General features: G+C 55.2%; 1 protein-coding gene across 1 annotated transcript in view; it reads left to right on the top strand.

The window, feature by feature from the left end:
* The window catches only part of LOC144489521 (host cell factor 1-like), a 46686-nt gene extending 34783 nt beyond the window's left edge, over window positions 1–11903 (top strand). The window contains exons 16-20 of the mRNA XM_078207392.1: window positions 1385–1525; window positions 2636–2821; window positions 4432–4729; window positions 8639–8702; window positions 10067–11903. Coding sequence (XP_078063518.1) covers window positions 1385–1525; window positions 2636–2821; window positions 4432–4729; window positions 8639–8702; window positions 10067–10112 — 735 coding nt within the window. The 3' untranslated portion in view covers window positions 10113–11903. The remainder of the gene's footprint in view (window positions 1–1384; window positions 1526–2635; window positions 2822–4431; window positions 4730–8638; window positions 8703–10066) is intronic.
* The last annotated feature ends 1248 nt before the right edge of the window (window positions 11904–13151 follow it).

Below are 13151 nucleotides of genomic sequence, written 5' to 3'. Positions count from 1 at the left end.
CCCTACATATTTACCCACTAATCCCTCTAATCTACGCATCTCAGGACACTAAGGGGCAATTTTAGCATGGCCAATCACCCTAACCCGCACATCGTTGGACTGTGGGAGGAAACCGGAGCACCCGGAGAAAACCCACGCAGACACGAGGAGAATGTGCAAACTCCACACAGACAGTGACCCAAGCTGGGAATCGAACCCAGGTCCCTGGAGCTGTGAAGCCGCAGTGCTAACCACTGTGCCACCCTGCCGCCCAAGATAGGATTAGTCTGATGTTGTCAACACCATCTAATTCATATCTTATAGGTTCTTAGTAGCTGAGTGCCTGCTTTCAATTGATTGGGCAAAACTCAAACAACAACACATTGTTTTGTCAAGACGACTGCTTGACTTTTTGATGCAAATGTTTCAGTCTGGGACCCCCACATGCACCTGCATTGAAATCTCCAAGCGTTTAACAAACACCAGATTTTAAAGGGACCACACAATGTTTTTTTCCCCCTCGCATTTTTAAACTTGTATCTTTAGCAACATCACATTCCAACTTCACACACTCAACATTGCAGCAGTTACCGTCAGAGACATCTACAGCACAGAGAAAGGCCCTTCAGCCCATCGCACCTGTGCTAGTCAAAGACAAACCACCCAACTATTCGAATCCCATTTACCAGCACTTGGCCCATAGCCGTGTGTGACTTGGCACCATGTGTGTTCGTCTAAATATCACTTAAATGGTGTGAGGGTCTCTGCCTCCGCCGCCCCCCTATTTCAGGCAGTGTGTTCCAGACTCCTACCACCCTCTGGTGAAAAGGTCTTTCCTCAAATCCTCTCTAAACCTCTTAAATCTATGTTAGTTTATTTATTAGTGTCACAAGTAAGGCTTACATTAACACTGCAATGAAGTTACTGTGAAAATCCCCTAGTCGCCACACTCTGGTGTTCGGGTAACACTGAGGGAGAATTTAGCATGGCCAATGCACCCTAACCTGCACATCTTTCAAACTGTGGGAGGAAACCGGAGCACCCGGAGGAAACCCACGCAGACACAGGGACAGACTCCCCACAGACAGTGATGCGAAGCTGGGAATCAGACGGGGGGTGGCGGGGGGGGAAGAGTCACTGCTGATGGGGCGAGGAGGGGGCAGGGGAGGAGCGAGGGGAGGCTCGTGTGGAGTGTCAGCCTCCACCGGCTGAGCTGAACAGCCTGGTTCCTGGCTTTTGAGCTCAAGCTCGACAGATGGCGCCAGCGGCAGTGCTGCCCGCCCTCAGTAACACGCTGCTGCGTCACTGCAGCGAGGATTCGGACTGGGGAATTTATCATTGCAAACCAAAAAAGAGCTTTGTTTACGTGGCTGACTGCCTCCCCTTCCCTCCCCACTCCCGACAGAAGCGGGACGCGGCCCCCGCCACCCCCAAGCCCCCCGTCAAGAAGGACATGAACCAATGGGTCGACGTTGGAGTCATCAAGGGGACATCGACCATCGTGACCCACTACCACCTTCCGCCCGAAGGCACGTCGGCTAGAGATGTGAGTACTACACCTTCGCTAACTCTCCCACAGTGCGGCGCCCCCTCAGCACTGACCCTCCCACAGTGCGGCTCTCCCTCAGCACTGACCCTCCCACAGTGCGGCGCTCCCTCAGCACTGACCCTCCCACAGTGCGGCGCTCCCTCAGCACTGACCCTCCCACAGTGCGGCGCTCCCTCAGCACTGACCCTCCCACAGTGCGGCGCTCCCTCGGCACTGACCCTCCCACAGTGCGGCGCTCCCTCAGCACTGACCCTCCCACAGTGCGGCGCTCCCTCGGCACTGACCCTCCCACAGTGCGGCGCTCCCTCGGCACTGACCCTCCCACAGTGCGGCGCCCGCCCGGCACCGACCCCCACGCAGCGCCCGCCCGGCACCGACTCCTGCGCGGCGCTCGCCCGGCACCGACCCCCGCGCGGCGCTCGCCCGGCACCGACCCCCGCGCGGCGCTCAACCGGCACCGACCCCCGCGCGGCGCTCGCCCGGCACCAACCCCCAGGCAGCACGGCGCTCACCCAGCACCGACCCCCAGGCAGCACGGCGCTCACCCAGCACCGACCCCCAGGCAGCACGGCGCTCACCCAGCACCGACCCCCAGGCAGCACGGCGCTCACCCAGCACCGACCCTCAGGCGGCGCCCGCCCGGCACCGACCCCCAGGCGACGCGGCGCTCACCCAGCACCGACCCCCAGGCGACGCGGCGCCCGCCCTGCACCGACCCCCAGGCAGCACGGCGCTCACCCAGCACCGACCCCCAGGCGACACGGCGCCCGCCCTGCACCGACCCCCAGGCAGCATGGCGCTCACCCAGCACCGACCCCCACACGGTGCCCGCCCGGCACCGACCCCCAGGCAGCACGGCGCTCACCCAGCACCGACCCTCAGGCGGCGCGGCGCTCACCCAGCACCGACCCCCACACGGCGCCCGCCCGGCACCGACCCCCAGGCAGCGCCCGCCCGGCACCGACCCCCGCGCGGCGCTCGCCCGGCACTGACTCACACGCAGCGCAGTGCCCACCCGGCACCGACTCACACGCAGCGCAGTGCCCACCCGGCACCGACCCCCAGTGTCTAATGGATTTTATTTGGTGTGCTGTTTCCCTGGTGAAGGATGATGCCGCCCCGATTCCAGACCACAGCCAGTTAAAACGGCAGGAACTGCAGCCGGGCACCGCCTACAAATTCCGTGTCGCGGGAATCAACGCTTGCGGGCGAGGGCCATTCGGCGAGATCTCCGCGTTCAAAACCTGCTTGCCGGGCTTCCCGGGAGCTCCCTGTGCCATTAAAATCAGCAAGGTAAAACCTCCGTCCGTGCAGAAGCCTCCCCGGCGATTGCTCTGAAATAAAATCACAAATTGGCGCAGGACTAGACCAGGTGGCCTGTTAACCGTGCTGTGCCATTCAGTACCATGTTGGGGCTTCCACGTTCCCGAGCATTCCCTCGATTCCCTGTCTAATTCCAGCCTCAAATGTTTACGACGATGGATTCCCCCCACATTCCCCTGGGGTGGAGAATCCCGAAGATTCACGTTCCTTTGAGTGAAGAAATTGTTTCTCTTTTCCGTCCTAAACAATCACCTCCTCTGCCTTATCCTGACGCTGTGCCCCTCCACCCAGGTTTTAGATTCCCTGCCCAGCAGAGACCAGCTCTCCGTGTCCACCCTCTCAGACCCGCTTCCAAATCTTGAATGTTTCAATGAGATTGCCTCTCGTTCTTTGAAACTCCAGAGAGTAAAGGCCTGGTTTACTCAGCCAGTTACCGAGGGGGGGGACATTCATGTAAGACTGTCCGTATTTTATTTAATGTTCATCTTTGGGGTGTGTCGCTGGCCGGGCCCAGCATTTATTCCCCCGTCCCTGATTGTCCCCTTGAGAAGGTGGTGGGTGAGCCGCCATTTTGAACCCGCTGCAGTATGGTGGAGGTACACCCACAGCGCTGTTAGGGAGGGAGTTCCAGGTCTTTGACCCAGTTGAGGAATAGCCGAGTCGGGATTGCGTGTGTGTACAGTGGCACAGTGGTTAGTGCTGTTGCCTCACAGCGCTAGGGACCCGGGTTCGATTCCCAGCGTGGGTGACTGTGCGGAGTTAGCATGTTAAAGTAAAATGTAAAGTTTATTTATTAGTCACAAGTAAGGCTTGCATTCACACTGCAATGAAGTTACTATGAAATTTCCCTACTCGCCACACTCCAGCGCCTGTTCTCCCCGTGTCTGCGTGGGTTTCTTCCGGGTGCTTGAGTTTCCTCCCACAGTCTGAAAGACGTGCTGGTTAGGTGCTAAATTCTCCCTCTGTGTTACCCGAACAGGTGCCGGAGTGTGGGGACTAGGGGATTTTCACAGTAACTTCACTGCAGTGTTAATGTAAGCCGACTTGTGACACTAATAATTAAACTTAAGCTTGCATGGGGTGTTCCCCATGAGATCTGCTGCCCTTGTCCGTCTAGGGGGTAGAGGTGGTGGGTTTGGGTGGCGCTGTCGAAGGAGTCTTGGCGAGTCGCTGCAGTGCATCTTGTAGACGGTACACACTGCTGCCGCTGTGAGTCGGTGGTGGAGGGAAGGAATGTGGTGCCAATTAAGCGGGAGCTGCTTTGTCCTGGGTTGTGTTGAACTTCTCGATTCCATCCAATTGAAGGATCCGGCAGCATTCACTCTGAGTGTGGGGAATGCGGGACTCACTCCCACAGGGAGTGGCTGAGGTGAATCGAATCGCTGTGTTTAAGGGAAGGGCGGGGGGCCGGTGGGGGGGAGGGGGGCAGCTGGATAAACACGCGGGGGGCGCGGGGGGAAGGATGGGGAGGAGATGAAGTAGGGCGTGTGGGAGGAGTCTGGTGTGGATAATAACACCAGGATGGCGTAGAGGGGCCGAATGGACTGTGCTGCAATTTCCGGCCTGTGTTCTCTGTGCAGAGTCCGGACGGAGCCCACCTGACGTGGGAGCCCCCCTCCATGACGTCGGGCAAGATCATCGAGTACTCCGTGTACCTCGCCATCCAGAGCACCCAGTCCTTGGAGCTGAAGACCAGCAGCCCGGCACAGTTGGCCTTCATGCGTGTTTACTGCGGCCCCAACCCCTCGTGCCTGGTCCAGTCCGCCAACCTCTCCAATGCCCACATCGACTACACAACCAAGCCCGCCATTATCTTCAGGATAGCAGCCAGGAATGAGAAAGGCTACGGACCCGCCACGCAAGTCAGGTGGCTCCAAGGTACGTGTGTCTACCTAGCACCCAATCTCACTCTCTCTCTCTCATTCCCTGTCTCTCTCTCACTCCCACACTTTCACATACAATCCTCTCACACTCAATCCTCTCTCTCTCCCTCACACAGACTCGTTCTCTCTCTCTCTCTCTCATCCCCGTCTCTCTCTCTCTCACTCCCACACTTTCACATACAATCCTCTCTCACACTCAATCCTCTCTCTCTCTCTCTCCCTCTCACAGACTCGTTCTCTCTCTCTCGCCCGCCTGCTCTCTCACCCAGACACATTCTGCCTTCTGCACTCTCACATACGCGCGCACTCCCATGCGAATGAGAGAGAGGAAATTAATGGGACTAAAGATTGACAAATCCCCAGGATCTGACGGTTTCCTTGTGAGGTTATTCAAGGAAGTGGGGAGCACACTGTAGATACCCTAACTTTAATCTTTAAGAGTTCTGGAGATTCAGGAATTGACCCCCCCTCTCCCTCCCGACTCCTTTTTGAAGGGCGAAAGTAGACAGGGAATTACAGACCAGTTAGATTAATATCAGTAGTAGGAAAATAGTTGGTGTCTATGATCGAGGAACGGGTAACTGAACACCTGGAAAATGTCCTGTTAATCAGAGTGAGCCAGCATGGGTTGATGAAGCTTGACAAACCTCTGAGTTTTTTTGACAAAGTTGCGCGTAAGAGACTATTAATTGAGGCAGAAGCCCATGGAATTGAGGGCAGATTGCTGACACGGGTGGGAAAGTGGGGGACGGCACGGTAGCACAGTGGTTAGCACTGCTGCCTCACAGCTCCAGGGACCTGGGTTCGATTCCCGGCTCGGGTCACTGTCTGTGTGGAGTTTGCACATTCTCCCCATGTCTGCATGGGTTTCCTCCGGGTGCTCCGGTTTCCTCCCACAGTCCAAAGATGTGCGGGTTAGGTTGATTGGCCATTCTAAATTGCCCCTTAGTGTCCCGGGATGCATAGGTTAGACGATTAACGGGGTAAATATGTGTGGTTACGGGGATAGGGCCTGGGTGGGATTGTGGTCGGTGCAGACCTGATGGGCTGAATGGCCTCTTTCTGTACTGTAGGATTCTGTGGGGGGGGCCTACAGGTGCAGGAAATAACCAAGAAGGCTTTTCTATCGAGAGGACTGGAATAAAAGGACGCAGAGTTAATGGAAAAGGAAAATCCCCATAGTCCCAGGTGACCAAAGGCCGTTTGAGGGGGAGAGCTGACTGGTGGTGATTTAACCCGAGGGTCTCCACACCTCGGGCGAGGGGCCAGTTTGAGAAGGTGGGGCCCTTTGTGAATAACCTCAGCCGGGACGGGGAACTGAACCTGCGCTGTCAGCGTCACTCAGCATCACTAACCAGCCGTCCAGCCAGCCGAGCTAAACCGACTCCCCTCCCCCAGAATGCAGAGGTTATGCTGCAGCTGTACAACACCCTGCTTAGACCCCACCTGGGGGTCACTGTGAGCAGATCTGAGCACCACACCTGAGGAAGGACATACTGCCTTGGAGAGAGCGCTGCGTGGGTTTACAAAAAACTACACCTGGGCTTCAGGGGATAAATTATCAGGAGAGGTTATACAAATCTCCAGTGTTATGAAGGGGGAGGGTGATCTCTTATCAGAGAACTAACACTCGACCACTCAAAGAGAAGTATCTCCATAATATGTTAGTGTGTTTGAGAAGGGATAATGTCTGCACTTCAACAACTTTTCGTGCCTAAATCAAAATAACGACCGGAGATTCTACCTTTAAAAAGAAACAAGTAACATTTAATTTATCTAACTAACAGTGAACAGGTTAACTAAACTATTAAACTAATGGAATGCTGTTCTGATAAATATAATTCCCACTTATTAACAAAAGAAAAATAGAATTTTTAGTCACTCTCTAAATTACAACCCCAGGTTTGTAGTCTTCCTCCTTCTTTCTTCTTTGCTTCTGTTCGTCTGTTGTTCTTTTACGATTGAGATGAGGCTTTCTTTTAAGACATAAATGTGGCTGTTGCACTGGTAGAGAGTTTTCGGTGTGTCTCTCTCTAGCTGAGAGCTGTGGCAGGCGGTCATCTTGCGGGAGCTGGCAGCTGGTTTTATACCCCTGGGGACATACCAAAAACCCCCCACAACAGGACTGATTTGCAGGTTATCAAAACGCCAAATTTAAATCTGATAGGCTGCTGCTATTCAAATATCTATTACAAATTGATGGGTTAAAATTCAAAAACCGGTTTTGATTCAAATGCTAAAGTCTGTTACCAAAGCAACCCTGTTGTTTTTGCCTGATACCTTGTTTCAGTCTGTGTACCGGATACACTTGCAGCTCCTTTTAAACGGACCCCAAATTTTACAGCTCTTTACAATTGTGTTCTAATTTTACAACCACTAAGCTCGCAACACTAGCATTTGGACGGTTATGGACTGATCTGATCGAATTCTTAAAGATACTAAACAGGAAAAGACAGGGTAGATGAAAAATAAACTGTTCCCACTGGTTGCAGTTTCTGGAACTCCGGGGGTATTGTCTAAAAATTAGGGCCAGACGGTTCAGGAGAGATGTTAGGAAGCATTTGGACACACGGACGGTGGGGTAGGTTTGGAACTGTCCCCCACAAACAACAGTCGATGCCAGATCAGTTACTAATTTTAAATCTGAGATAGATAAATGTTAAGTCAAGGTTTTAAGGGATACAGGCCAATGGCGGGTATATAGAGTTAGGCCACAGATCAGCCATGACCTCATTGAATAGCAGACCAGGCTCAATAGGCTGAGTGGCCTGCTGCTCCTATGCTATAGGTTGAGAGAGAGGGGAGTGTGCAGCGGGACCTGGGTGTCCTTGTACACCAGTCGCTGGAGGTAAGCGCGCAGGTGCAGCAGGCAGTCACAAAGGTGAACGATACGTTGGCCTTCACAGCGAGAGGTTTCGAGTACAGGAACAGAGCCTTGGTGAGGCCACACCTGGAATGTTGTCTGCAGTTCCGCGCTCCTTATCTGAGGAAGGATGTTCTTGCTCGAGAGGGAGTGCAAAGAAGGTTTATCAGACTGATTCCTGGGATGGCAGGTCCGATATATGAGGAGAAATTAAGTCGGTTAGGATTGTATTCGCTGGAGTTCAGGAGATTGAGGGGGGGGGGATCTGACAGAAACTTACAAAATTCGAACAGGACTAGACAGGGTAGATGCAGGGAGGATGTTCCCGATGGTGGGGAGTGTCCAGAACCAGGGGGTCACAGTCTGAGGATAAGGTTTAGGACAGAGATGAAGGGAAAAAGGGCGGCACAGTGGTTAGCACTGCTACCTCACAGCGCCAGGGATCCGGGTTCAATTCCCGGCTCGGGTCACTGTCTGTGTGGAGTTTGCACGTTCTCCCCGTGTCTGCGTGGGTTTCCTCCGGGTGCTCCAGTTTCCTCCCACCATCCAAAGATGTGCGGGTTAGGTGGATTGGCCACGCTAAATTGCCCCCTTAGTGTCAGAGGATTAGCAGAGTAATTACGTGGGGTTACGGGGATAGGGCCTGAGTGGGATTGTGGTCAGCACAGGCTCGCTGGGCTGAATGGCCTCCTTCTGCACTGTGGGGATTCTATCTAAATATCTTCACCCAGAAGGGTGGTGAATGTGTATAATTCACTAACACAAGACAGTACTTGAGGCTAAAACGCTGAATGTTTTCAGGAAGAAATTGGATATAGCTCTTGGGGGATGGGAGGATCAGGAAATTGAATTCACTGATCAGCCATGATCATCATAAATGGTGGAGCAGCCCCCCCACCCCCCCCCCCCCCCCCCCCCACACACACACACACACACACACACACACACAGACACTCACACACACTCACACACACAAACACACGACGCACAGCTCGGGTTAGTTAGCACGAAGAATTGACCCGACTTCTCAATCTTTTACAGAGACGAACAAAGATGGCTCGGTGGTGAAACCCGCTGTGAAACGAACCATCAGCTCCCCGGAGACGTAAGACGTCCCTCCATTCGCTTCGAACAGCGCGCATGAGGGGCTGGAGATTGTCACACTTAGGGGAGGGTTTGGAACTGTGGCTGGTCCATCATGAATCAATAATCCCTGCATGAGCACCGCATTCTCGGAGGGTCAGTGCTGAGGGAGCACCGCATTCTCGGAGGGTCAGTGCTGAGGGAGCACCGCACTGTGGGAGGGTCAGTGCTGAGGGAGCGCCGCACTGTGGGAGGGTCAGTGCTGAGGGAGCACCGCATTCTCGGAGGGTCAGTGCTGAGGGAGCGCTGCACTGTGGGAGGGTCAGTGCTGAGGGAGCGCCGCACTGTGGGAGGGTCAGTGCTGAGGGAGCGCCGCACTGTGGGAGGGTCAGTGCTGCGGGAGCGCCGCACTGTGGGAGGGTCAGTGCTGAGGGAGCGCCGCACTGTGGGAGGGTCAGTGCTGAGGGAGCGCCGCACTGTGGGAGGGTCAGTGCTGAGGGAGCGCCGCACTGTGGAGGGTCAGTGCTGCGGGAGCGCCGCACTGTGGGAGGGTCAGTGCTGAGGGAGCGCCGCACTGTGGGAGGGTCAGTGCTGAGGGAGCGCCGCACTGTGGGAGGGTCAGTGCTGAGGGAGCGCCGCACTGTGGGAGGGTCAGTGCTGAGGGAGCGCCGCACTGTGGGAGGGTCAGTGCTGAGGGAGCGCCGCACTGTGGGAGGGTCAGTGCTGAGGGAGCACCGCACTGTGGGAGGGTCAGTGCTGAGGGAGCGCCGCACTGTGGGAGGGTCAGTGCTGAGGGAGCACCGCATTCTCGGAGGGTCAGTGCTGAGGGAGCGCTGCACTGTGGGAGGGTCAGTGCTGAGGGAGCGCCGCACTGTGGGAGGGTCAGTGCTGAGGGAGCGCCGCACTGTGGGAGGGTCAGTGCTGCGGGAGCGCCGCACTGTGGGAGGGTCAGTGCTGAGGGAGCGCCGCACTGTGGGAGGGTCAGTGCTGAGGGAGCGCCGCACTGTGGGAGGGTCAGTGCTGAGGGAGCGCCGCACTGTGGAGGGTCAGTGCTGCGGGAGCGCCGCACTGTGGGAGGGTCAGTGCTGAGGGAGCGCCGCACTGTGGGAGGGTCAGTGCTGAGGGAGCGCCGCACTGTGGGAGGGTCAGTGCTGAGGGAGCGCCGCACTGTGGGAGGGTCAGTGCTGAGGGAGCGCCGCACTGTGGGAGGGTCAGTGCTGAGGGAGCGCCGCACTGTGGGAGGGTCAGTGCTGAGGGAGCGCCGCACTGTGGGAGGGTCAGTGCTGAGGGAGCGCCGCACTGTGGGAGGGTCAGTGCTGAGGGAGCGCTGCACTGTGGGAGGGTCAGTACTCTGCCCCCACTCAATCAATTCCTTTCCTCTTTCAGAAAATCGTCAAACATCCCAAAGAAGACGAAACCGGATGGCCAGTGAATTTTGTATTCTCTCCGACACCCCACAACCCCCCTCCCCATCTGCAGTGGAATCAGAGGCTCTGGGATTGAGTGGGGGGGGTGGTTGGGGTGGGATGTGGCGAGGGTTTTGGGGGGGTGGTGAGTTTAATCCCCCCCCATGGGCAGTTTGCGACTCCCTCTGCCTCTTTATTTAATGCAGACCGTGACTCTGTAAGAAACGCAACTTAAACCACAGAAGGAATGATTGGACAGGATCGGGTGGTGCTCTCATTTGTAAACTCAAAAGACATACACCTGAGCCCCCAGCCCCTTATCCCCCCCTCCCCAAGCCCCTGGGACAGGGGAGGGGGAACGCCACGTGCACGCACACATGCCACGGGAAGCCTCGCATCGTGAACATCAAGCTTGCGGAGAAGAAGATCCCCTTTTCATTTTTTTATAAATATATATATATATATATATCGATGTAATACAGCGCGAGAATTTAGTTGAAGCGTCGTTCCCAGGTTGCTCGCCTGCAAGAAGGACTCGCTGAGGAGGTGCTGGGGCACTGGATTGAGATGAACACCCCCTGTACTCCCACCCCCGCCGGACCGCCTGCTGAGAGAGCCTATCAGTCACTCCTTAAACCTCCTGGTGACTTGGTGTTGTACATAGAACCCTCCATTTTATCTTTTATTGTCTCTTGTCTTTTTCTCTCTCTCTCTTTTCTCTATCTTCCCTTCTCTCTCCTTTTGTCCCCCTCTCCTTTTGTCCCCCTCTCCTTTTGTCCCCCTCTCCTTTTGTCCCCCTCTCCTTTTGTCCCCCTCTCCTTTTGTCCCCCTCTCCTTTTGTCCCCCTCTCCTTTTGTCCCCCTCTCCTTTTGTCCCCCTCTCCTTTTGTCCCCCTCTCCTTTTGTCCCCCTCTCCTTTTGTCCCCCTCTCCTTTTGTCCCCCTCTCCTTTTGTCCCCCTCTCCTTTTGTCCCCCTCTCCTTTTGTCCCCCTCTCCTTTTGTCCCCCTCTCATGTGTGTGTCTCTCTCTGCCTTCTCTCTCTGCTCCGTGTCTCTCTCTCTCTCTTTCTCTCTGCTCCATGTCTCTCCCTCTCTCTCTGCCCCATGTGTCTGTCTCTCTGCCTTGTGTGTCTATCTCTGTGTGTCTCTCCCTCTGCCTCGTGTGTCTGTCTGTCTTTCTCTGCCCCATGTGTCTCTCTCTCTGCCTCGTGTGTCTGTCTCTCTCTCTGCCTCCTCTCTCTGCTCCATGTCTCTCTCTGCCCCCTGTGTCTGTCTCTCTCTCTCTCTGCCCCGTGTGTCTGTCACTCTCTCTCTGCCTGTCTCTCTCTCTGCCTCGTGTCTCTCTCTCTCTCTCTAGCACGCAGCTGGATTAATTCAGACAGGCAAACCCCTCCCAGCATTCCAGCTGCAGTTTCCCCCAAACTAACTGGGTGAGCGGGGAGCCTCTGAAACGGATTCCCCCCTCCCCTGCTATCTCTCTCCCCCTCCCCCCCCCCCCCCCCCCCCCCGCCCGGCCCTGTGAGTCTGTGAAGGAGAGAGATTGTGATAAGGGAGTGAAGCAGCTATACTGATTTGTTGAAGATGTTTTTTTTTTTAAAGAAATGAGTGGGACGTCACCCCCCCCCCCCCTCTCTCTCTCTCCCCTCCTGTCTTTCCCCGCAGTCCCGAACTGGGAAGATAATGGTCTGATAGTCTGTCGGTGCTCCTCGGAGCGCGCGTGTGTGTGTGTGCGCGTGTTTTTTTGTAGGATTCAAATGATGTTGGTATTGTGTAGCTTTGTGTCGACATTTTCTTTTTAAATATCAAAAACAATATTTGAAATAGACCTGGTGGTCCTCGTCTGACTTTCCGTTTGGTGAATGGCCGCGCTGTCGGCCGTGACCCGTCGCCGGGCGGCGTTGGATGGAATTGTGGAGGGAGGGGTGCTCAGCTCGCCCTGCCCGTTGCTGAACGCCACATTGGGGGATCCAGTTACTCCCAGCACTTCCCATTCGCGGTGGTCAGCCCATCACGCGGTTCCTGTCCCTCCCCGGATTGACCGGGATATTTCCTGGAAGGAACTCCGCAGTGGATTCCTGCGCCCCCTTTTATGAAGAACAGCGAACCTACCCAGGCAGTGGATTCCAGATTCCCACCACCCTCTGAGCGAAAATATACCCCCTCTGAATTTCCTGCTCCTCGCTCTAAATCTGTGCCCCCTCGTGATTGACCCCCTCAACCAAGGGGAACAGCTGCTCCTTATTCATCCTGTCCGTACCCCTCATAATGTGGGCGGCACGGTGGCACAGAGGTTAGCGCTGCTGCTTCACAGCGCCAGGGACCTGGGTTCAATTCCCGGCTTGGGTCACTGTCTGTGTGAAGTTTGCACATTCTCCCCGTGTCTGTGTGGGTTTCCTCCGAGTGCTCCGGTTTCCTCCCATAGTCTGGAAGACGTGCCGTTTAGATGCATTGACCCGAACAGGTGCCGGATTGTGGCGACGAGGGGAATTTCACAATAACTTCATTGCAATGTTAATGTAAGCCTTACTTGTGACTAATAAATAAACTTTTAACTTTAATCTTATATGGGTGGCACAGTGGTTAGCACTGCTGCCTCACAGCGCTAGGGACCCTTGGTTCGATTCCTGGCTCAGGTCACTCTGCGTAGAGTCTGCACGTTCTCCCCGTGTCTGCGTGGGTTTCCTCTAGGTGCTCTGGTTTCCTCCCACATTCCAAAGATGTGCAGGTTAGGTGGATTGTCCATGCTAAATTGCCCCCGTGTCCAAAGATGTGCAGGTTAGGGGGATTGGCCACATTAAATTGACCCTTACTGTCCAAAGTTGTGCAGGTTAGATGGATTGGCCGTGCTAAATTCTTCCTCTCTGGACCCGAACAGGCGACTGGGGGATTTTCACAGTAACTTCATTGCAGTGTTAATGTAAGCTGACTTGTGACACTAATAAATAAACTTTTAAACACCTCAACCTGTCCCGCCCCTCAACCTTCTCTGCTCTAGAGAAAACAGCCCAAGCCTATCCAGTCTCTCTCGGTGATAAAGGGGAACCGGTGGATGTGCTGTCCTTAGATT

This window comes from Mustelus asterias, unplaced genomic scaffold (assembly GCF_964213995.1).
Source record: "Mustelus asterias unplaced genomic scaffold, sMusAst1.hap1.1 HAP1_SCAFFOLD_2273, whole genome shotgun sequence".
NCBI classification, from domain to species: Eukaryota; Metazoa; Chordata; class Chondrichthyes; order Carcharhiniformes; family Triakidae; genus Mustelus; species Mustelus asterias.
This window is presented reverse-complemented; position numbering and strand designations above follow the sequence as displayed.